Source organism: Periplaneta americana, chromosome 10 (assembly GCF_040183065.1).
Source record: "Periplaneta americana isolate PAMFEO1 chromosome 10, P.americana_PAMFEO1_priV1, whole genome shotgun sequence".
Lineage (NCBI taxonomy): Eukaryota > Metazoa > Arthropoda > Insecta > Blattodea > Blattidae > Periplaneta > Periplaneta americana.
This window is the reverse complement of record NC_091126.1, coordinates 5,530,485-5,554,114: the sequence shown is the minus strand read 5'-3', so window position 1 is coordinate 5,554,114 and position 23,630 is coordinate 5,530,485. Positions and strand designations below refer to the sequence as shown.

The 23,630-nt window shown below is 36.2% G+C and overlaps 1 protein-coding gene across 2 annotated transcripts in view; it reads left to right on the top strand.

Moving 5' to 3' along the window:
- Gfrl (Glial cell line-derived neurotrophic family receptor-like) overlaps nucleotides 1-23,630 on the top strand; it is a 1,341,875-nt gene that overhangs the window by 1,293,765 nt on the left and 24,480 nt on the right. For both annotated transcript variants that reach the window (XM_069836786.1, XM_069836785.1), the window contains 2 exons: nucleotides 2,454-2,515; nucleotides 11,854-12,058. In XM_069836786.1, the coding sequence (XP_069692887.1) occupies nucleotides 2,454-2,515; nucleotides 11,854-12,058 (267 nt within the window). The remainder of the gene's footprint in view (nucleotides 1-2,453; nucleotides 2,516-11,853; nucleotides 12,059-23,630) is intronic.

Here is a 23,630-nt window from a genome sequence, read left to right as displayed (position 1 = left end):
TTAATATTACTTATTTTCATTTCTGTTGTGCAATTATCTCATGCCCAGTTTTCGTGATCATTTGAAATTTGTTGTGTCTGGAGGAAAATGTAGACGCTGCTATGCATTCCGTCAAAATACATTCAGAATTATTTTCTTGTGATTTTATTGCACAAAGAACATTACACTTTAAAATGATACTGCGATGTACATTTTCCTCCGCAGCATGGCTTTTCAAAAAGCAAAACGTGTTTCTCATTCAGGACTGTGCTGCAAGATGACGTCTTCATCAGATCTGACGAGAGATGACCTTTATGAACATTTCCTCTTGTAGCTACTCTTAAAGGCGCCAACTTAAAAAGGGTCGAGATTCAAAAACTAACATCTTTCACAGATGTGGCGGGAGACAGAAACGAATCACATAACAATATGCATACTAAACTACGTAGGTAAATATGAGACCGCGGAGTACACATGCAAAAGAAACGTGCTTCGCAGCCGCAGTTCGAAATCCAGCACAACTAGCTGTGATCACACCAAAAACAGCATGGAACCTCGATCCTACAAAGTAGGCGTCTCTCATTCCTGATTCATTTGCTATTCTGTAGATTTCATTGCGTCCGCAGCTTCATACGTTGACCAGGTTCATGCGTAGTGGCAAAGAGGATATTATACAGTTGGGTCTTAACAGGAGAGTAAAATGTCTGACACTAGATCTCAGATACCTAGTTTCCGTTTTAAGACGACCAGTAGAGTAAGTTGCTTATGTAGCGACACTGCTCTACTCCCGTCTTAACATGTAAACTAGGTGTCAGACATTTTACTCTTCTGTTACGACTCAACTTAAGGTTCTGTATTTCCATGAAATTAATCTACATACCGGAGCAGGAAGTACGGGAATGAAAATCCTATATCTATCTATCTATCTATCTATCTATCTATCTATCTATCTATCTATCTATCTATCTATCTATCTATCTATCTATCTATCTATCTATCTATCTATCTATCTATCTATCTATCTATCTATCTATCTATCTATCTATCTATCTATCTATCTACCTACCTACCTACCTATCTATCTATCTATCTATCTATCTATCTATCTGATGTATCTACCAGTCTGTCTGTCTATCCATCGAAATATCCATCCACCCATCCATACAGTATATATTCAGGTTGCATCCATATATCTATACGTGTCCATCCATCCATCCCTGTTCGTTCAACCACCTGTCCTTGTTCGTCCATCCATTCGTCCGCCCATCCATCCATCTGTCCATCCGTCAGTCCAGCCATCCCTCCCTCCCTGTGCGTTCAACCACCAATTCCCGTTTTTCCGTCCTCCAGTCCATCCCTTTATTCCTGTTCCTTCAACCACCCGTCTCATCCGTCCGTCCGTCCAACCAGCCATCTATCCATCATTCATCCCGGTTCCTTCAACCACACGCCCCGTCTGTTTGTCCGTCAGTCCGTCCATTCATTTATCTATCCGTCCACCCAATCTATCCAATTTAAGATAAAGCCAAACTAATTAAGGCTTCCAATTTTAACAACAATAGAGATGTCAGTCCTACATCCCATATGCCCGCCGTCTTTACCCCCAAGAAAATTCTCCTGGCACTCCTTTCTGTTAGAGGCTGAGTAGATCCCAGAGTCATAGTGCGGCTAGAAGGTTCAGATCAATGGAGAAATTCATTATCCCTTCGGGAATCAAACCTATGACCGTCCGGCTGTGCAACGTTACGCAATAACAGCGACGCTACCGCGCGCCCCCAATCATTCTAATTTACCTACCTAACCTACCTATTGGTCATCTATCCGTCTGCTAGTCCATATAGGCCCACCTGTCTGTATACCTTGCCTACCTGTCTAGCAGTCCATCCATGTGACTGTGTAATATACATATTACGTGGCTTTTGTTAAATTTAGTGATTAGAATATCTTATCGGTGATAACTTTAGAGCAGAATAAATATGTGTTTTCTCATCTAATGTTGCTGTGGATCGTAGAAATCAAAAACGAATTTTCTATTCCGTTACGAAGAACTTTAATAGAAAATTATATATCTTTGTTTGAGCAGATATTTAGATATTTCTAATAATTGTCCAGGGATTGAATGTAAACTGATAAAGATAAAGAAAAGGATTGGAAAAGACTCTGATTCAAACATGCTCCGATTAACGGAAATCTTGAAGGTTTTCGGAGTATTTCCAAAAGAGTTGCATTATTGTAATGTTAACGATTGGATTTTGAATGATGCATTGCAGGTAAATTGAGCAGTTTTTAATGTTTCGAAATCACATCGTGTTCGCTAATATGAGCATGAATAAAGCCAATTATTTCGTTCTTTATCAGAGTTTGCTGTGGGGTCCATTCGGTGCGAAGAGCTGGCAGACGTTATGGATCTACAGAATAACATTCCGCCCTCGATTCGCTTGTAATATTGCCACGCATTTCTTCCTCTCTTGCAGGTTTCTGCGCTGTCCATCGGGATCATTCTGTTCAGTACATCCGAGAAGGAAAGGGGAAACGGGTGAGTGGAAGATGAGAAACAAGCCACGCGCCTCTTTAGCGATATTATCAAGATATAACAAGGCCCGCCTTAACGCTTTGGATTATATACATATATGAATAATAAAAACCGAGAGTCTGCAACACAAGTACGTAATGGAAAGCTTGAAATATTTGAATTTTTTGAAGGAAGTCGTATCTGCAATCACGTTACAAAAATATGATTTTAGAATACATTAAACAATGCAATTTATGAAGAGAGGCAGTGCTTATACTTCTTCGCTTCCAAGTGTATGTCAGTTTTAACAACACATATAATTGTTTCTATTGAAGAGTCATCGTTCACACTTAACAAATAACGGAAATATAAACCTGACACTTAATGAATGTCCATAATTTTGAATAAATGTGAACTTCATGTCCACTTAACAAGAATTGTCTAAGGAATGTACATATGAATTTCAAAATCCTTTATTTTCTGAAGAGAGCAAAATTATTTTATTGTTAAGTTTCTCTGAATTACGAAATCTAATGACGGACACAGATTTTATAGAACTTCAACATCACGGAGGATTATTCTCACAACTTTCGCAAATGAAAGAAAAGAAATGGAAAGAAAAGAAGTTAAAATTTGGAAATGTTTTCGTTGTTGGTTACACTGCAAATATCTGGCTCCGCCAGCACATATTGGGTAACTGAAAACACATCAAGAGGGAGAGGAGAGGAGAGGAGAGGAGGGGAGAGGAGAGGAGAGGGAGAGATTATTACCATTTGGTCTTTCGTGTGACATAATTTGAAATATCACTTAAAGGATTTACTAAAAATGAAAAGTTTGCTGTATCGCTTGACTGCATTATCATGATCTTTTAAAAATATGGAGTTAACTCTATTATATATATTCTGTAAGGAAATTAATGTTCTTGTTTTCACGAAGACAGTACTTTCAACCTGACGTGCACCAAAGGAAATCCAAAGTGTAGCATATACTGTACATGACGATTAGTTGGCACAATCTCAATATAAATGTGTCATCTGGGAACCGAACTCAGTTTCGATACTGAAAATGTTAAACGAAGATAATCTTACAGGAGGAATGACCGCAATTTAAGCCGTTGCTATGGCAACAGAAACAAAACACACAGCCTTCCAAATGAAACAGAAGTGCCTGAAGCGTTGCAGAGGAATTGCTTTTCAAGAGACCACGAAGCGAATTTTTTTTCCGAGACATGTCGAACTTCAGGACAGAAGGAATGAACGAAGACTGTGTGATCCATAAATCTGTATCGATTACATGATCATTTTCAATGCAGATTTACAAATATTTTATAAAAAGCTGCAATAATCTCCCAGCCGCTAGCAACTTAGTACGAAAGATAATATAGTCATTCTTCTCTTTTAAAGCAAAATGAAACAACACTGTTCATTATCCATGAATAACATATCCCATGTTAATTAAGGATATCTGGATATTTCGCTTCGAAGGAACTGTTACCACCTGATCTTTTATGAAGAATAGACTGACATGTACTAATGCAAGGGTAGTGTGGGCCTGGATTTCGTGTTCTCCATAGTCGCTCTTTAACGGAAGAGCGGACGTCGTGCTGTGTACTTCGATAGTAATCTGTGAACATTTAACGTATGTACAGTGCTCCAGAGTTTAGTAATTGTGAGAATACAAGGGATAGCGAGAAGGAGATAGATACTTTTCAAAGCCGTGTCCGTTAGACGACCTTCAGGAAACTGTATTTCTTTAGCAACAACCCAGAGCACTTTATCCTATATGGGAAGACAAATTATGAAGACGCATATGCAAATTTTGACTGTTGTGGACCGAAGAAGCTACGGCGCGGCACCTCAGTTGAATACAGCGTCGATTCAGTTACGCATGATGAAATTGGAGGGAGAGCGACTGTCTTAAAATATGCATTTACTTATATTGGTGCTACGATATTTGATATTCCACGCAATTACTATTTTCACCCACATCAGAATGAAGCATTGGTAATAAATGTGTTGAAATTTAAGAGTGCACAGAATTGCAAGGATATAACGACGCAAAGAACGCACTCCACAAATGAACATGGGAATCTGCTTCAGAAAGTGGCTCCTTCCCAGTAACTTAACTTGTGGTATAATTTGAAATATGTATCAAATATTCATTTCAGATAATGCAGATCATCTCCGAATTGCATCTTTGCACAATGGCATAGTTTGTTTTACACCATATTTCTATTTTGTCCGAAGCTCTGAGTAAAACCATTTCAAACTAATTAATTTATATACTACTTAATTCTAAAAAGTGCGAGTTGAATGGAATTAGTGTGTCATGAAATATATTATACAATTTTGATAGAAGGCCTATAAGTTTCTGAAGAGGAGTTTTAAACCAGCTGAAACGAAGTAGCATGCAATAATAATGTCAACGGTTGTTTCAATAAGTGAGCAATCAATAGAACAAGAAAGTATCCGAGAATTATGTTGATTTTGAAGAAATAATTTCAGTTACACTCACCTTGCATAAATTGACTGTATTGTCATTCTTCAACATTCAAGTCTGTGGCCCGCAGTTTACCGTCTAGTTTAAATGACAAGAAAATCAAATTTAAATGAAAATTCGGCTTTCATAATTTCCGATATTTACAGCAAAACTGCGCCTGTGTTGTTATATAACGTCGTATTGATTTAATCTACATTACAGTAACACCACACGTCTGTGTATCTTGGCAGTAGAAAGCGAAGCGACCAGCAATTTCAAATGTTTCTTACATCTCATTTAATGATATAATTGCAGCGAAGTACGCACGCACGCACGCACGCACTTGAGCGGAAGCTGAGTGGAATTAATCCCGAGATATATTATTCATGAGGGCTTTCCCTGTGGCCAGGCTGTGCAGTGCTTACTTTTTGCTAGGCAAAAGCTTCAGCGTTGTGGACACGTAAATTTAATGACGGAAATTGAAGTTGATGTAACCTACACATTCCAAGGACAGAGAGCTTTTAATTATTGTTACTTCAAGATTTATAGCAGTTAATATTGGATCTAATTTTAATTTCATTAATAATTATAAACATATATGTATATGACAAACATTCACGCTCCTATAATTTTACGAAAAAAAAATTAAGAAATATTTTACATCCGAAAAATAATTCAGTGAACATAATTATATAGTATGGAAAATTGTGATGTGGTCCTATCTGACAATATGGCGTGTTTGTTATACGGTATATTTTGGATGTCACCTGTAAACGAATACGAATATGCTACCAGGCGCACTAACAAAATAATTATCTTCCTGCATGTATGATTCACACATGGAACGAGTGTTTCGTGCAAGTGAATTGTATTATTTTAATAAAATGGAGTGAGTTATTCGTGACAGGAATGTCAGACAGAACTTTTATTCAGTAAGTGCTGCGAATATGTTTCCATATTAAAATAATATTACAAGACGAAATTTCTTGATATGGCCATTTTAAAATTAACACACGGCATTAACATTGTATAAATTTTACATGAAATATTAGAACACGGATTTGAATAAAGAAAGAATCGAGAACCTAAAACTTGTGCATTCAGCGAGCAGCGGAATAATAATGTACGTGTGGAGCACGCCAGGTGACAAGACATCATCTTCATCTGTCGGAGGAGTGCACAAACAGAATATTTCGGCGTCTGAGAAAAAATTTCAGTCTTATTTTGCCACGTATATTTTATTTTAACATGGTTTAAATGTTCTTAGTAAGTAACAGAATGTGGCAGTTTCATCGACCTTTGATATCTCAAAGATCTTCAAATATTTTAAGAAACGTATATGCATGTACACATAATAAATATTCTTGAATATCTTTCTTCTTTTTGTAGTGAAGAATTCCTTTCAAAGCGAGTTTCATCAGGAAATGTACTCTACACCGAATTAATATACTCGTAAATTGAAGATAAACCCAAGATATGAACTAATTTTTGGTGTGTTAAATATATTTCATTTTTTATGCCTTACTTGAATACATTTTAAAATGAATTTCTGATTATGGAACTAATTGATAACTTGGTAGAAATTCTGCACTTTGTAATGAATTAATTTCACTTCGAAAATGTTTAAAATGTAACACTTCTAGTATTATTGAATGCAGTACTTCGACCTAAGTCATGATTTTACATCCATAGAGAGCACCGGAGTTTTATTTCCAAAATACGATACAAGACGTAAAAGCTTGGCAATGATCCTTCTCAAGAAAAATGTAAGCATAGCAATTGATATTTTCTTTTACATATTAGCAGTCAAGAGATCGCCTTCATGAAGATGCATATGCAAGTAAAATAATTTACTTTCAAGTTTTTTTTAAATTAATTCCGCTGATTCTATTCTTCTTACGATGTAAACAAAGGCAGAAAAATTCCACTTTATCTGACTCCACTTCGCAATTTATTTCCTTACCTTCGCCAGTGCTTATGAGCTCTGATAACAATTTTATAATAATTTGATGCTATTTAGTGCATTCAACATTATGAAATGTCTGTTTTTGTGAATGTGAACTGTTTAAGGATGAAATAATGAAACAAGGCAACATTTATTCATTTCGGAGTGAAAAATGTCATCTACGTCAACGAATGGGATGCATTCAGACAACAGTTTACTTTTCCCATTTTAAAGAGTGCTGTGAGAGAAAAACAATATATCGATAATTTTCAATAATAAGAACTATTTTAAAAATAGTGTGATCGGAAACTGTAACAATGTGGACACTATGATGCTTCTCCAACTCGTTCAGCAGTTCAGCAAGCTCGTTCATACAGCATCTGATCAAGCTGTATTTTACAGATAACGGATTTCATAGCACAGCTGCCGAAAATACGAAAATTTCAAACATCCAATATGTATAATAATGAACAATTTGTTCCTTCAGTATTTCTGTTCACTCACTTTCGAATCTGCACAGAGTCATAGGCGCCTTCTACGCTCTTCTTACGAAAGAAAATTTGAGATCACTTCTTTTTCAGTTGCCTTTTAGATGCTTATCCCTAATAACGTTTAGACTGTATTTCATATTTGTGTTATCAAAATATACTTTAGTTTCGTTAATTCTACAGAATAACTACACCAACAGGAGCAACATTTTTCTTTAATAGTTGAGTACTATAAACAGTATAGAGAAATAAGCACGAGATTTTATTTTCCAGCATCCAATGCTTTCCACAGAATATTCCATAAATATTCGCCTATTGTACGTAGTAATGAATGGATGTATCGCCACCATAATGGCACATACCAATGTGACATATAATTTAATTATTGTACTTAAGTTTATTCCAGTGGTCTAGTGAAAAGTTTGGGGTCTGGATCGCACAAGCAAGAAAGCATTTTTAGTTTCAATTGAGATAGAGATTATTGTCGTATTTCGACATAATTAACAATCGTGTTTTACATTTAATAGTGATCCGTTCACTCTTGACGTTTGATGTGGACATTATGGCGGTGATACATCCACTCATTACTACGTACAACATGTAAATAATTCTAGGAGGTTATTCTGTAGAATGTCTTGGGTGCCGAAAAATAAAAGAATGTGTTTAGTATTTTATACAGAGACATCATTTTATTTTTACTTCAATTTTTATTGTACCTGAGTTTTTGGATGAACTTCAATCCCACCCCGTCTAATAGTAAACTGCCAACGCCCTCCACACAGAACCAAGGCCGCGTGTGCAAAGTCGCCTTACGGTCATAGTAAACAGTACTGAGTTGGTGAGTATAGTACGTTCCAGAAACATGTTCGCGTTCTTCAGTGACGAAAGAGCTTTCAATACTGAATCATATTTTCGCAAAGGTACTGTCATCCATTTGCCTACGTCGCATCCCGGTTTCCCCCACTCGCTTCTGCTCGCCCCTCTGTAAAGGCTAATGGCTCGGCTGTCTTAAATCTTTTCTGAAAACATTAATTTCTGTTAGGAATTGTACGTCTACATAATATTACACAACTGTTTAAAATAACTTAAATAAAAGGGCCCCGTTAAGTAATTAACTGTCACGTGATTTACTCGCTTTCTACGACCCTGTGACATAACCACTTGAACGGACAGTAGATAGCATGTCTGAGTAATTTTATCTTTTCGAAGCGGGCAGAAGTGAAGATTGAATTTACAGTACGTAAGGTATTCTTTTATAGAGTAGGTACAGAATTATTTCAACATGAGTGACTACTACGAAAGACGAAACTGGTAATTGGAATTAGGTTCAATAGTCTATAGTACGATAATATGCACGAAGGAACTGAAGCCTGTATCGAAATGAACGGCCGCCACTTTCAAAAATGTGTTTAAATATCCGTATTATGATTATTTTTCAATTTAACTTCATTCTCTATATTGTACGCTAATGTGCTGTAGACAGTATAATATATATTGCATAATGAATACGTTCGAATTGATAGCTCAGTTCGTGAGTAAAAACACTTAATGTTAATACATTACTGTATTTTGATTAAACAAAATCCTAATGAAAATTATCAAACTCAAAATCGCGATATTTCCTAGTTTACGTAAATGGATGAACTACTTTTCTTCTCTCCTATACCTGGTAAAGTGATTTTTTGTACTTTACGCCAGTATCATCGAACTCCTGTCATGGAAGGGGGTAGCGAGCGGTGTTCCCGGTTCTCAACCGTTAATCCAAAGGTATAGCTAGGTTAATATTAGAAATGTTAGTAAAAATAAAATGATGTCCCTGTACTATTCGCACTATGCATTTGTTAAAGAAAAAGCGGTGCCTCCTTTGGTCTACTTCTGTAGAATTACACTAGTTTCTTTTTATGCATCTATTACTAAAATTTTTTTCAGCTTTCTTCTGAAATTACATTTCAAGTGTGCATATCTGCTAAAAATTAGTATTTCAATGCTACTACGTGTAAGATCATTTCGTCACGTCCGTTCATATTACATATTAAATAGTTTTCTCTTGATGTCTTCGCCTGTTAAGAATATTTCAATTTTACGTCTGTTTAATTATTTGAAGATGCTCTATCAATCTCGAGGTTATCTGGCCTCGATGGAATTTGTGATAGTGAAATGGTGCTTTGGAAAGATGAAACAAAGGATTTGCCATGAATTCCTGGCATTCTCCTTACAACTTGGAAACCTTTCGGAAAAACCACGCGCATCTTCGGATAAGGATACCAGCTCCTTACTACTCAGCAACGCCGCCTCTTAGAAGATATAATAGAGTTGTCTTCCTTACTTCAGCTACCGGTACCAAAAGAGTATGCCTATTTATTTTGTTTTCGTTTAGTATGTCACGTAAAGTTATTTCTGTTGTTTTTACGTCTGCAACGAAATGATTCATTTGTTATATTACGGAAGAACATTTCAATTCTCTTCTTTACGTCTTTACGTCTGTTTCGAAAGGTTATTTCTGTTGTCATCTTTACGAAAGAATACTAAACTTCATTTCTTTTCTTCATACACATTGCGAAAGGAATTGAAGGGCTCCCTGCAAAAAGGAGGTGGTCCACTTTTCGGTCAAATTAATATTTTGCTTGTTTCATATGTTAAAAAATATTCCCAATCTTCTAGTGCAAGAACGGTGTGATTCCGAGAATTTGGTAGTAAGTTGCAATGGAATAATTTGGAGCTGATCTCCCAATCGTTTCGCTGAAAAAAGAGACAGTTCCTGGAAATATACAGGGTGAGTCAGGAGGAAAAGTACACTGTGTGAGGGGAGATAATATTGGTAATTCTGAACAAAAAATTTTCTATGAACATATGCGCTGTTCTTAACAGAATCTCACATACTTCTGTCAGTCTCATGTCCTTCATCAGCACTTATTAGCGGACATAACGAAAGCGACATTAGGTTGTAGTAGGATCAATGAAACGTATTCTGAGCGTTGGATCGGTCGCGGTGTAGTCATTTCTTGGCCACCGAGGTCACCCGACATTACTACATTGGATTACTGTGCGTGGAGTTGGCTTAAGAGCGAAGTCTACAGGCGCAAATTGGAAACTTCTCACTCGCATTTTACATGCTTGTGCTGAAGAAATAATCAGCTCAGATCAGCAACACACCAGCTGCCTACAAGAACTGCAAAGTGCTTTGAAGTTGACGGTGGACTTTTTCAACATGTCCAGTAAAGAAAATTACACAATTAAGCAAAATATAAGGTAACACTGTTTTAATTTACTATCACTTACACTTTTCATGTTCCTCGTTGTTTGCATTAGTTTTCTCCGAAACCGTTAAGAACAGGACACATGTTCGTATAAACTTTTTTGTTCAGAATCACCAATTTTATCACCCCTCAAACCATGTACCTCTCCTCCTGACTCGCCCTGTATACAGAGTGAACCGTTAGTGCCCTTAATTTTAGGGGGTTATTCCTTGAGATATTTCAAACAGAAAAGGTAAATGCCATTGATTTAATTTCCAAACTGCTCAGTCAATTTAAGAGAGCAGTGTGTTATGTAATTAATTATTGAAAGAATTTCAGTTTTGGCATTTAAATGTACAGAAATTTGAGTCGAACAAATGTAACTTTCCGTTCTGCAAAGGAATGTTACATTTGTTCGAATCAAATTTCTTCACATTTAAAGGACAAAAATAAATTTCTTTCAATCTTTTATCATCGTATCTCGAAAAGGAATCAAAAACAAGCAAACTTGTATTAAACTTTTTTGTTTGAAATATCTCGAAGAGTAACTATCTAAGATTAACTATATTACTTATTGCAAAAAGGGAGTAGCGCCATTATTTGTTTATATTTTACCTCCTTAAATTGCTGCTTATAATAAATAAGTGATAAAATGAAACTCCTAGTTACCTAGGACATTCTCTGGAAAAGGAGAGAAGCTCAGTTAAATTTATTTTTTTAGAATGTTTCTGTTGTTTTCCGCAACTTTGTAAAAGTGGAGCTACCTCCTTTTTGCAGGGAGCCCTTCAATTGAAGGATATTTAATTTGTCTGTTTGTAGGAGATGTCTCAATCACATTCTTTATATCTGTTACGAAAACACGTTTCATTTATTTTCATCACGCCTCTGACGACAGGACGTTTCAGTTGTCTTCTTCACGTCCCTTACGGCAGAATGTTTCTTCACGCCTCTGACGACAGGACGTTTCAGTTGTCTTCTTCACGTCCCTTACGACAGGACTTTTCTGTTATTTTCTTTACGGTTCCGAAGGCAAAATATTTCAGTTGCCTTTTTCATTTCTTACAACAGGGCATTTCATGTCTTCTGCGACAAGACTTTCCAGTTATCTGCTTCACATCTCTTCCTGCAGAACACACCATTTGCATTATTTACGTCTGTTCATATTCACAGAAAAGCATGTTGAGGCAGTTTCAGAGACAGACTGGCGTGTTGCAGCTGTACCGCGAGGACGAGCCGGAGTGTTCCGAGCTCTGCCAGTGCAACGAGGGCGAGTCCCTGAGCTGCAACACAGTTTGCGTGGAGCGCGCCCCGTGTAAGACGGACTTCGCCTTCTACAACCACGCCGCCCCGGCCTACCAGGCTTACCGTGGTCGTTGCCTCTGCTATTCCGGCCGTTTCATCTGTATGCGACCCACTCCAGGTAAGTGGCATTCGCCTTTCTTCTGTCTCCGAGAACTTATTTCATTATTTCTTCCTTCTTAACTTCCATTCTTTTATACCTTTTTCTTTATGTACTTTTTTCTTTCTTTCGACTTCTCTGTCTTTGTTACTGTATTTATTTCCTTCTGCAGATTTAATCTTTCCTTTATTAGTTTATTTATTTTCATGTTACAGGAGCAAATAGTTCTGTTCCAGTTCCTTGTGTCCATTAGAAATGTTTCATTGCCCGCAAGTGTTTTACTCTAACAAGGGAACGGTCAACACTGGTAGGATACGTAGGACCTTCAGATTTTACACACTGATACATCCTGTTAATATAACATTTGGTGCGAAGAAAAAACTTTCGAAAATATTATGCAAGGTATTAAAATGATGTTTCCAAGGTCGCTGTGAATCTAGTAATCGCGGAGCCTTTTGAGTGTAGCGTGTGGCAGCCTTGAGGGGGAAACAAGGCTCCAACTCAACGTTTGTAAGCAATAGAGTTAAATGGGAGCTATCATGAAATGAAACAAACTCATAGTACATTAAATCGGTGAGGTATGTTTAATGATCTCACAAATTAAACCTACAGCAGTAGGCTATATTTTACAATAAGTACACAAATAAAATGTAAAGTCCACTGACAAAGGTTCGTCTTTCTTACAACCTTTCACTAAACCTTCTTTAGTTCTTTTATTCTGTCCTTCCATCCCTTCTCGTTTTCTATAGACAATACACTCTCACTGAACAGAAACGGAACAAAACTGTGAATTGTTAATGCAGTGATGAAAGCACAAATTCTTATTGTACCACGCACAGCAAACAAAACTGTTGCTGCATTCTACATAGTATATTGTTTTACTTCAGAATATATAGGCCTACTGTATTTCTTTCACGTGTTAAAATTAGGTACCTTGTTGACTAGTTTCAACCTGTTGTAGGTTATCTTCAGTTCTGAAGATAACCTACAAGAAGTTGAAACAAGTCAACAACAAGGTGAAGATAACCTTCAACAGGTTGAAACTAGTCAACAACAAAGTACCTAATTTTAACACGTGAAAGAAATACAGTATATATTCCGAAGTGATATAGTGTTAAAAGTTGTGTAATCAAGATGTATATTTTTAATTCGTAATATGTTTAATCGACTCGCCTTTTATTGCCCATAAGAACATACGCTAGGGGGAATTAACGCTTGTAGTAACCAAATATGCTATCACTTAACAATTACTGTGTGTTATATTTTTTATATTATGTCTCTTGTGCTCAAAGTAAAATAAATTTAATAATTATATATATATTTGGGGCTAAGAGGGTTGAAGTTACAGAAGAATGGAGAAAGTTACAAAACGAAGAACTCCAAGCATTACATTCGTCACCTGGCATAATTAGGAACATTAAATCCAGACGTTTGAAATGGACAGAGAATATACACGTATGAGTGAATCCAGAAATGCATATAGAGTGTTAGTTGCTAGGCCGAAGGGAAAAAGGCCTTTGCGGAGGCGGGGACGTAGATGGGAGGATAATATTAAAATGGATTTGAGGGAGGTGGGATATGATGGTGGAGACTGAATTAATCTTGCTTAGGATAGTATAAAGGAAACACTGCTGGTCACATTACATTTCCTAGTAACAGGTTTGTACCTTAAACACATTATTTTATTGTTCTTTGTAAGAAAGTTTGAATAACACGTACATAGATACATACATACAGTTACCCTTAAAAAGAATGAGACGATTCTTGGTCGTCGGAAGTTAAAGTTCTACAGCGCGGTTCACTCGATATCGACGTAATGATACATACCGTGACAAATAGTACAAGAATTGTTACAAGGACCACAACAAGGACAAGGACCAGAATAAGGATCACGAAGAAGACTGCCATTTAAGGCCAGGATTTCACAACATACCTCGAGTCACAAAATATCATTGCTTCACTGTACCGAATGGCAAATGCCTGCAAAGGGATCTACATTCTGGACTGCTGCTGTCACTGTCTTGTCTCGGTAGCTCATATAGTAGCGTGTCGGTTCCAATGTAGAATCGAAACGTCTCGTGTTCGATCCCGGGTAAAACTTTTTTTTTATTGAGGTGTAATTAATTTGTTCAGAGATCCTCGACTGTCTAATTTGTCGAAAAATATGGAATAATTTATGCCCAATTTCTGGGTCTTACAAGTGGGCTGAACCTCGTCAAAAAAATAAATCTTACTTGGATGTTAAAAGTATTCTTCCTCAAACAAAAATCATAAGAAACAAAAAGAGACCTGTTAACTTAAAATCTTGTCCACATGCCATCAGCTTCTATTACAGCTCTAAGTCGATCCGGCATGGATGTCACGAGATTGTGAAATAAGTACTGATCCCCGGCGAGATCTTCCCAGGTGTCAACAACTTGATCCCACAATTCGTCTCGATTTCGAGGGCGTCGGTGGGCATAGGTGGCTATTCTTCTCCTTTTCAATTCCGCCCATAAATTTTCGATGACATTCAAATCAGGTGACTTCGGAGGCCAATTAATGATTTCGATCTCGGGTCTCCTTTGAAACCATCTTTGAATGCTTGCAGCATAGTGCACGAGATGGTTATCCTGCTTGAACAGCAATGTTCCTTCGGGAAAACGTTCTCGGGCGGAGGGAAGGAATAGGCCTATATTTTCCAGAATGTGCTCGTAAGTTCCCGCATTAAACCGGCCATCGATTCGTTCTATAACGCCAGGTCCATCGTAAGACATCCACCCTCAACACGACACCCCCAACACGATATGCTGAAGCGCCCCGATCTTTCACGTCGGTGCACATAGCGCTGGTCATGTCGGAGACCATCCTCACGATAGACACGGACAGGACCTTCGTAATCACTCGAGATGGTTGTTTCGTCGGAGAAAATTACATTTCTCCAATCGAAATCCACTCGATTGGTAGCGAAGGCAAGACGGTCGACAGCTTGTGCTTCCCCCAATATTTCCATTTGCGCAGCCCTCCGGCTCCTAATACCGCGGTTCCTCAACCTGCTGATCACAGTCTGTGAAGAGCCGGGAATGTTAGATGCTGCGCTTACTTCGTTAGCAGTCAGAAAGGTGTCCTGTCGAACTGTCTCGAATAAGAGAGCATCCTCTTCCAATGAAGCAATCCGCGGACGCCCAGGAATAGGGCGATTTTTGACCTCCCCTGAATTTTGGTAACGATGAACCCACCTCGCGGCTGTACTTCCGGGAACACCGACCAAACGGCCAGCAGATCTAGCCCCATATCCAGCCTCAATTAGAGCTATAACTCGCTGTCTCATGTCACGTCGGTTCGCCATTACGATGAGAAATGAGGGATGACGATAATACTTTAGTGTAGACAATGACTATTTAACGTGATATAGAATTATTGAAATAAGAGGCATCTTGCATAGTAAGAGTTAATAAATCAACCCTAAATTAAATATCTAAATAACAGGATATAACAGGATGTCCAATTGTTGCGAAACTAATCAAATTAAATCTAATTACATTAAGTAAACAAACCCCAAGTTATGACACCACATTGCTACAGCAAAATTGTAGGTTATTAACATAAGCATTGAATAGGTCCGTGGTTGTGCGTTGGACGACAAAACCAAACATCGAAAGTTCGAATCTTGCCGAGGAATGTAACTTCTTGCTTTTTATAATGTAAATCAGACTTATAATTACAATCATTCGTATTTCTTACATTATTTATTAATATTTATAGCCAACACTGAATTTGTAAAGAAAAGACTTTAGAAATCTCATATGGAATTTGTGATCTGTAGTGACATAAACATAGATTATCTCTCGGAACTTTTCCGTAAAAGTAAATTAAATTCACTCCTTGAAACTGGAAACCTTAGTCGTAGAGTCATTTTCCCACAGCATACAAACTGAAGTAGCACAGCCATTGATAAATGTTTTGTACACAGAATTAGACTGAATTCCTATTCGACAGAACCTGTAATCAGTGGCTTGTCTGAACATGATAAACAAATCCTAAGTGTTTCCAATGTCACTGAACAATTTCAAAATATTAATTTAAAAACTAAGAAAGGATCGTAAATGCTGTATCTAGTGATTATTTACATTTATGTCTACAAAATGAATCTTGGAAAAACATATATGATACTGGTACTACTGATATTAAGAGTAAATGTATTGAATTTTTCACTTAATTTCATAATCACTTCAGTGGATGTTCTCCACTCAGTGTTGTGAAAAATTCAAACGTAAAAACATGTAGATAACGCAGGGACTTCAAAATCTCATATATTAAAAAGAAGAATCTATATGTAGGCCTAATGAGTTGCAATGTAATGATCCTCATGTTCTTAAATACTGCAAGAAGTACAGTGTAATTTATCAAAAATTGTGAAAGAGGAAAATAGAATATATTTGAATAGAAAAGTATAAAATTCAGATAATGCAATTAAACCTATTCGGAATATTATTAAATCTAAACTTGTAGATATCCTAAGAAAGAAAATATTTTTTCATTAAGACCAATGATTATAAAGTAGAGGATCCCAAATCTACTGCAAATTCTTTCAACGTATTATAGTATATAGTACAGAAATATTATTGACAACTTAAACATTCAAGATTTTGCAAAAGATACTGCAATTGGTTACTTAACAGATGCATTTAATAATTAGTATTAATACATGTAATTAGTCAATAACTGCAACAGTGCTTTTCATTCAATCATAACATGAATAAAATTGAATGCACATTAAATGAAACACTATTGCAAACACGTAGATAAAATAGTTAAAATTAACTGAAGTGTTGAGAATGAAATAATCCAAAGCCACACTTTTAACAAAAATTGTTTTGTGCGAGTGCATTTCTTACACATTACACATATGGGAAAGCTATTAATAAAATATTGTAATAATTACTCAAGAAATGACATAGCCTAAGGACTCTAAACCTTTGTAAAAGTTTGTCTATTATTACATATATTTTTTAAATTTCATTTTAATTGTTAGTTTTTAATATATATGCATTTACATTGCATATGCGTGTGTGTGTGTGTGTATATGCATTCATTAGATTAATGTTTATAATATTATAACTTGTAATTTTGTATTGTTTGCGATCATTAACACTTAATCTCAGGACTTTGTAAAACTTTATTTCAACGTTACTTAGCTATTTCAACGTTATTTAGACAAAAAAAATCGTTGTGTAGACTAAGAATCGAACTCGCATTCTTCTACACAACACGCAGAAGTCTTACCGTCTGAGCTATTGAAACGACATGAAAGCTTTCCTTTCTGTGCGGAGTGTCGATCTAGTCATGAAGTTCCATTGTCGATTTAACTACACGATTTATGTATATATTTATCTTTTATTTACGTAGTATTATCATGTTTTTTGCAGTTTTTGAAGTCAATTTCGGAACGATGCTAGTAACAAACCAAATAGCCTGAATTTAAGTAACTCAATATTCGTTATCTTGTGTATCAGTGCTCTGGTCTCCGATCATGCGCAGTGTCTTACATCTGAGACTTAGGAATATTCAATCGTCTCATCCTTTTTCAGGGAAACTGTACATACATACATACTTACATACATACATACATACATAGTGTTCTGCCAAATGGCAGATCTTTCACTACAAACCCAGCATTCTGCAATCTTTCCTATTTTCTGCCTTCCTCTTTGTCTCCGCATATTATCCATGTCGTCTATCATCTGATATCTTCTTCTGTCCCGAACTCTTCTCCCGTTCACCATTTCTTCCAGTGCATTCTTTAGCAGGTAATTTCTTCTTAGCCAGTGTCCCAACTAATTTCTTTTCCTCTTCATGATCAGTTTCAGCATAATTTTTTCTTCACTCACTCTTTCCAACACAGTTTCATTTCTTATCCTGTCTTTCCATTTCACACGTTCCAGTCTTTTCCATATCCACATTTCAAATGCTTCTGTTCGCGTCTCTTCATTTCAACCCATTGTCCATATTTCTGCCCCGTACAATGCCACACTCCACACAAAGCACTTCATTAGTCTGTAGAAGTACACAGTACAGCTCAATCGGATACAGACATACCGGTACAAAACAGATGCTCTGTTGTAATGCAGGAACGGACTATAACAATACTGTTCTATACATAAAACCAGCAGCAAGTACAAACTTTCAATCTCGTTAATAGAACATTAAATTTAGATTTTATGTAAAAATATTGCTCCATTTTTATTTCTACGTTTAAACAATTGTTTTCTCCACAAAATCACACGAACTTTTTTTTTCTAATACAACGTTTTAATCTCTCCCGCTTCCGTAAAGCAGTATCATTTTTAAACAAATTTCTGGTTGTGTGATTTTCGAAACGGGGTAAGAGACTTCTTGTTTCTAATAATCGTTGAGAATCTGCTACGTAAGTTCGACGATTAGGTAAGCTCCTTTGAGGAAAATGTTGACGGTAAATCTTTTGCTTCACTTGAATTACGACGACTTTCTCCATAAACATATGATATTCCTAAACTGTTAATTACATTGTAAGTTGTTTATTGAATACCCTGTACTGAACTGCCATCCGCTCGGCAGCAGAGCTATGGACAGGGAGCTTGAACTCAGCTGACTCGTACTTACGTCTGTGCAGAGTACTGCCTGCTGAACGTTGCCACGTGTCTCACGCCAGAATATTAACAAATTTAAGCACGCATTTTTATTTAATTTCACGAAAACTTAATAGAACACACAAATATTTATTTAAACTAATATTAACTCTTTGCTAAATATATCTACTGATGTAAATGTTTTCGTAATTTTACTAACTATATAAGCAGTATAACGCAAATAAAAAAAGAAAAGAAATACTTTTTTTTTTCAGGAAAAACTATCAAGTTTTGACCCTATGTTGTATGGACATATTTTTAATCCTGTAGACCGTCCCCGACGATTGTGAAAAGGACGGGACTTATACCCCTTACACTCTGTATACAGTTCTTTATCCTTCTCTAGGTATCTTTCGTCGATTGTTCGCAGAAGTCCAATTGCATCTCTCGTACCTTTTCTCTCTGCTCTTTTTCCAACTGTCCTTCCATCTTACAATATATACGTCAATTCAGCATATGAATGATAATAAAATAATAGTAGTAGTAGTAGTAGTAGTAGTAGTAGTAGTAGTACTAGTAGTACCAGTAGTAGTAGTTCTTTCTTACCGTTGTACCTGCTCCACTAACGCCTGACAGATATAGACATTCTACTGGAGAAATTGATTTCAGACAAGAAATAATGCTGAAAAATTAAGAAAATCTACGTTTTTTGTTTTTTTATTATCGTAATTATATTTGAGATTGTTTAAAATGGTCGAACCATATAAATTATATATGGCCAAACATGCGTTAGTTGAATTTTTTTTTTCGTTTTTTTTTATGTTTTTTCTCGACTTAAAAATTTCAAGCAGTTTACCGAATAAAAAGCTCCTTGCACAAAAATGATTCTCATATTGGTCTGCAACTTCTCACAGAGGTTAATTGAATGTTGATAAATAAAATTTGATTAGCATTTGTATGAAATATTAGTATTAAGTTTCTTCGGGGAATTTTCATATTACACTTAGATTAAAATATGCTGTAATGGTAAATTCACACAGTTTAAAAATTTATTATGCCTCGCTATTCAGACTGAGCTCAAAAATCTCATTAATTTTTATTCCCATAATTATTTTCAAGATTTTGAGCAAATATTAATTAAACATTTTGAAAACTTTGACGCAAGGAGCCTTTTTAGTGATGTCAATATAAAATATATTTAAAAAAAATATATATATATATATATAATTTCAAAACCGTTAGACATAATGGCACCAAATGGTGTACAGATTATAGTATTGCAGATCTGTTTATATAGTTTAAATTTCACAAATTTTGGCCATCGTGGTCACGTCGGAGTGCTTGGTCAAGTAGCAGACGGCGCGCATAATTAAGCCAAATAGCAGCATTCCGAGTAATCATCGCATCGTCCCCTGTACAACATCGAGAAGAACGAGGTTGAAAGTTAATCGTGGAGCTCAAAGCGAACGAGAGGCCGGCGCAGTAGGGAAATGTTTGTGAGATTATAGTATTGCTGCACATTGAGGGATTTAGCGCCACACCTCCGGGCTCTGCGGGAGGGGACAGCGCAGCGTATCGTGCATTTCAGGGATTAGATTACTGATGCGCGGAACAATTTTCCTTTGCAAATTATTTTGACCCTAAGGTCGAAGTGCGTGCTCAACGTTTACGCCTCTCTGCTAGAGGAACAGAGGTTCAATCCCAGCATATGGAATGAAATTTATGTTGCATAAAACGCTTTAGATTTGATTTTTTTCCTAGAATTTCTGGTTTTATTATCAGGGGTCCTTACGTCCCTGGGCAAGAAAAGCTTGTCGCGCTTCCTCCACGTAAAAGATACACAGCATTATTTATTCTGATTGCGACTTGTCGCACTTGCCTAAACATAACATAAATGAAGTCAGAATGACAGTGGAGAAAGTCGCTTTTCACAGAAGTAATTTTAAGTACTTCCTTGCATAAGCTGCTGCCCTCGTTTTTCGGGTAAATTTTATTGTGCTGCTTAACTCTTCTTGCGCCTACACCGATTACAGTCCAGGTTTTATTGCGGTGTAGTTATCCCCCTCTTGAAATACAGTTTATTATTTAGCTGCCATAACACCCTTAAACTTGCCTGAGCCATCGCAAACAACTTCATCATTTCTTCACAATCCAATTTCACTGTGACGTCTCAGACTTGAGAGCAAGGAGACTTAGGCGAACTGTCAATTGTGATGTACTTGGAAATAGTTCTTCATCCAACTCCTAAGTCCTGAGAATACAGTTACTATACCATGCTTCATACGTCGTTATGGTATAAGATGCATGTGCAGTATGTATAATATACCCGCATTTGTGCCCTAACTCTAATCTGCAAAATTTTTTCAGCATTTTTCCTCATGCCAGCGACTTTCTTTTGAAGTGTAGAATTATATTAAACTTCAAAAAATAAAACAACAAGTGTGTCAGGACTCTGGGGGGATGAACACAATATTGTGATCAGTGTTACCACGCAAATTAGCGACGACGAAATTCGAAATTCCCGCGAGGGTGGGGTGAGCATTTAAATTTCAAAATTTATACTCTATAATATCAAGATACGTTTCATTTCACCGTACAAATTTCCAGGAATTTGCCACCCTAGGCAAGTGCCTACTTTGCCCTTCCAGTGGCAGTAAGCGTGCATTGCCGAACTACACAAGGAGAAAGAGTGCTGGCGTCACTTTATCCCTCTAGAGACGATTCTATTTTGCTTGCAGTGCTAGTGTTACAGCCTAGGCCTTACTGCTTTTCGTGGCCTCGTAGCTGCCCGCTCGCGATCAAGCAACGTTGCCTAGTTGAACGTACAACTTCCTCGCTGTGAGTGTGGTACAGTAGGCCTACTTCAGATATTACAAGCCCTTAATGCCAGCTTTAATCTTAACAGTGAGTGCCTTTGTTTCAATGTCACTCATAAATTAACAGCTGACGAGAGCAACACCTCGGTCTCACAGGCACATTCCTGCCGTGACTCATATAGCCTACTCTATTATCACTACAGCCCGGAAGTTCAGGCATTTATTTAGCTAAAATAGGCAGGCAAATAGACACTTGAAATACAGGAAATAGGCAATGAATTAATAAAAAATAAGCTTTTCAAATTACGAAAATGTACAGTAAAATAAGTTATTTAATAAGCCTGTGTATCATATATCAGTACTTATTCTTACTTTTCATGGTCACATATCACAAGATATTATTTGCTGAAAGACGTTCATCGCTTAATAAGTTTTGCTCAGACTAATTAACCCACCTTATGCACATTTACTCTCATTCAAAGGACAATTTTCAACTTTCTTCTAAGAAGATCGACATGACGGGATAAATAACATTTACGAAAATCTCCAGCCATTTTATTGCTCTTAGAAAATTTATGTTTTATGATCTCTTCTGCAAAAGCAAATGCCGCACATTTGATATCTCTCGAACTAAGGCCAAATCTACATCTGGAAACTTTTATCATTCTTTCCTTCAATTCCGCTTCCTGTACTTCAGAAAATCCTGTCTGCCCCCCCCCCTTGTTCACGTACATTTGCACATGTTTTCAAAAGATCTCTCCGATGGAGAGGATTGCAAGTATATGTCACATTGTAAATTCTGGATGCTTTCAACATGGACAGTTCATTTTTGACCGACATTATCAAGTTTTCCATATCTCCTGCCCATGTTCGTTCCGTTTTTATTGTATTACCCCAACTGCAAATAATAATAATAATAATAATAATAATAATAATAATAATAATAATAATAATAATAATAATAATAATAATATAATAATAACGTATATTATATGCAAACTTTTGCTATATAATGTACTCCTCAGAAAATTGTGGCGTGCCGGGAATCGAACACAGCACTTTCAGATCTACAGTCAGACACCCCTATGGCATTACCATAAAGGCAATCTAGATTTCATTTCATGGAAATAATTTCATAATTCAACTATTTTTGGAAATAATTTAGCTTATGATTTCAGAATTAGGCCTATCCCGAGAATAGCATTCACCGATTCACCCTCCCTTGTTATTTCAAAATCCACGGTTTATAAAAGTCATGAAAATGACAACATAAAAAATTTTAATAGTATTAGTTCCCCAAAAATGCTCTTTCAGACTACTTAATTGTATGCACAATTTACTTTAAGGGAGTTGTAATATTCACTATTTTCTGATGATAAAATTAAGAAATGTCGATTAATATAAACTAAACTTACCTCATAAAGTCACAAAAGCACTGATTTCTGGCGTTTTCTTAGCCCGTTTTGATATACAAGCAATTTCACCGACACCTTAGATACTACTGGTGACTATATGTAAGCAATTCCATTTATATTCCGCAGTCTCGAAATTAGGCGGAGGTTTACTTTTTTATATCCGCTTCGCCCTCCTATCCTATTCACCCGCATTTACCTTACATATTTTATAGACTAACATTTAAACACCAGGATAAGATACTTAAGAAGTAGGCTACATAAATATGATGATAATGAAATTAACAACAATAATATTAGTAAAAACTGAAATAATTTATACCACAATTTCAGAGTGCAAAAAGAGATGATGTTGATATTGGTGATGGATTAATATTATTAGTGTAATTAGTATGAAATCATGTTGATATAGTAACAAAGATAAGATTGAGAGAAATAATATACTTAGGGAAGATATAAACTTGCGTTACAGTACATGATACATATAAACTAGGTAAGTTTGTCCTATGAGTTGTTTAATTATGGATTAGAAAATTTCATTACTAAAAGTGGCCAATTTTGGATTAAATTTTATTATCGAATTATATAGACATGGACCACAATTTGTACCAGTACTATGCAGTAAACCAGCAGATGTGAAGCATTTAGTTTCAATTAGAGTAAGAATTTCATTTCTCTTATATTATAATCACGTGGTTCAGCTACAAAATTTCATTCGATTTATATGATAGATTTTCATTAAAGAGTATATATAATCTTGGTCAGTACTAAAAACATT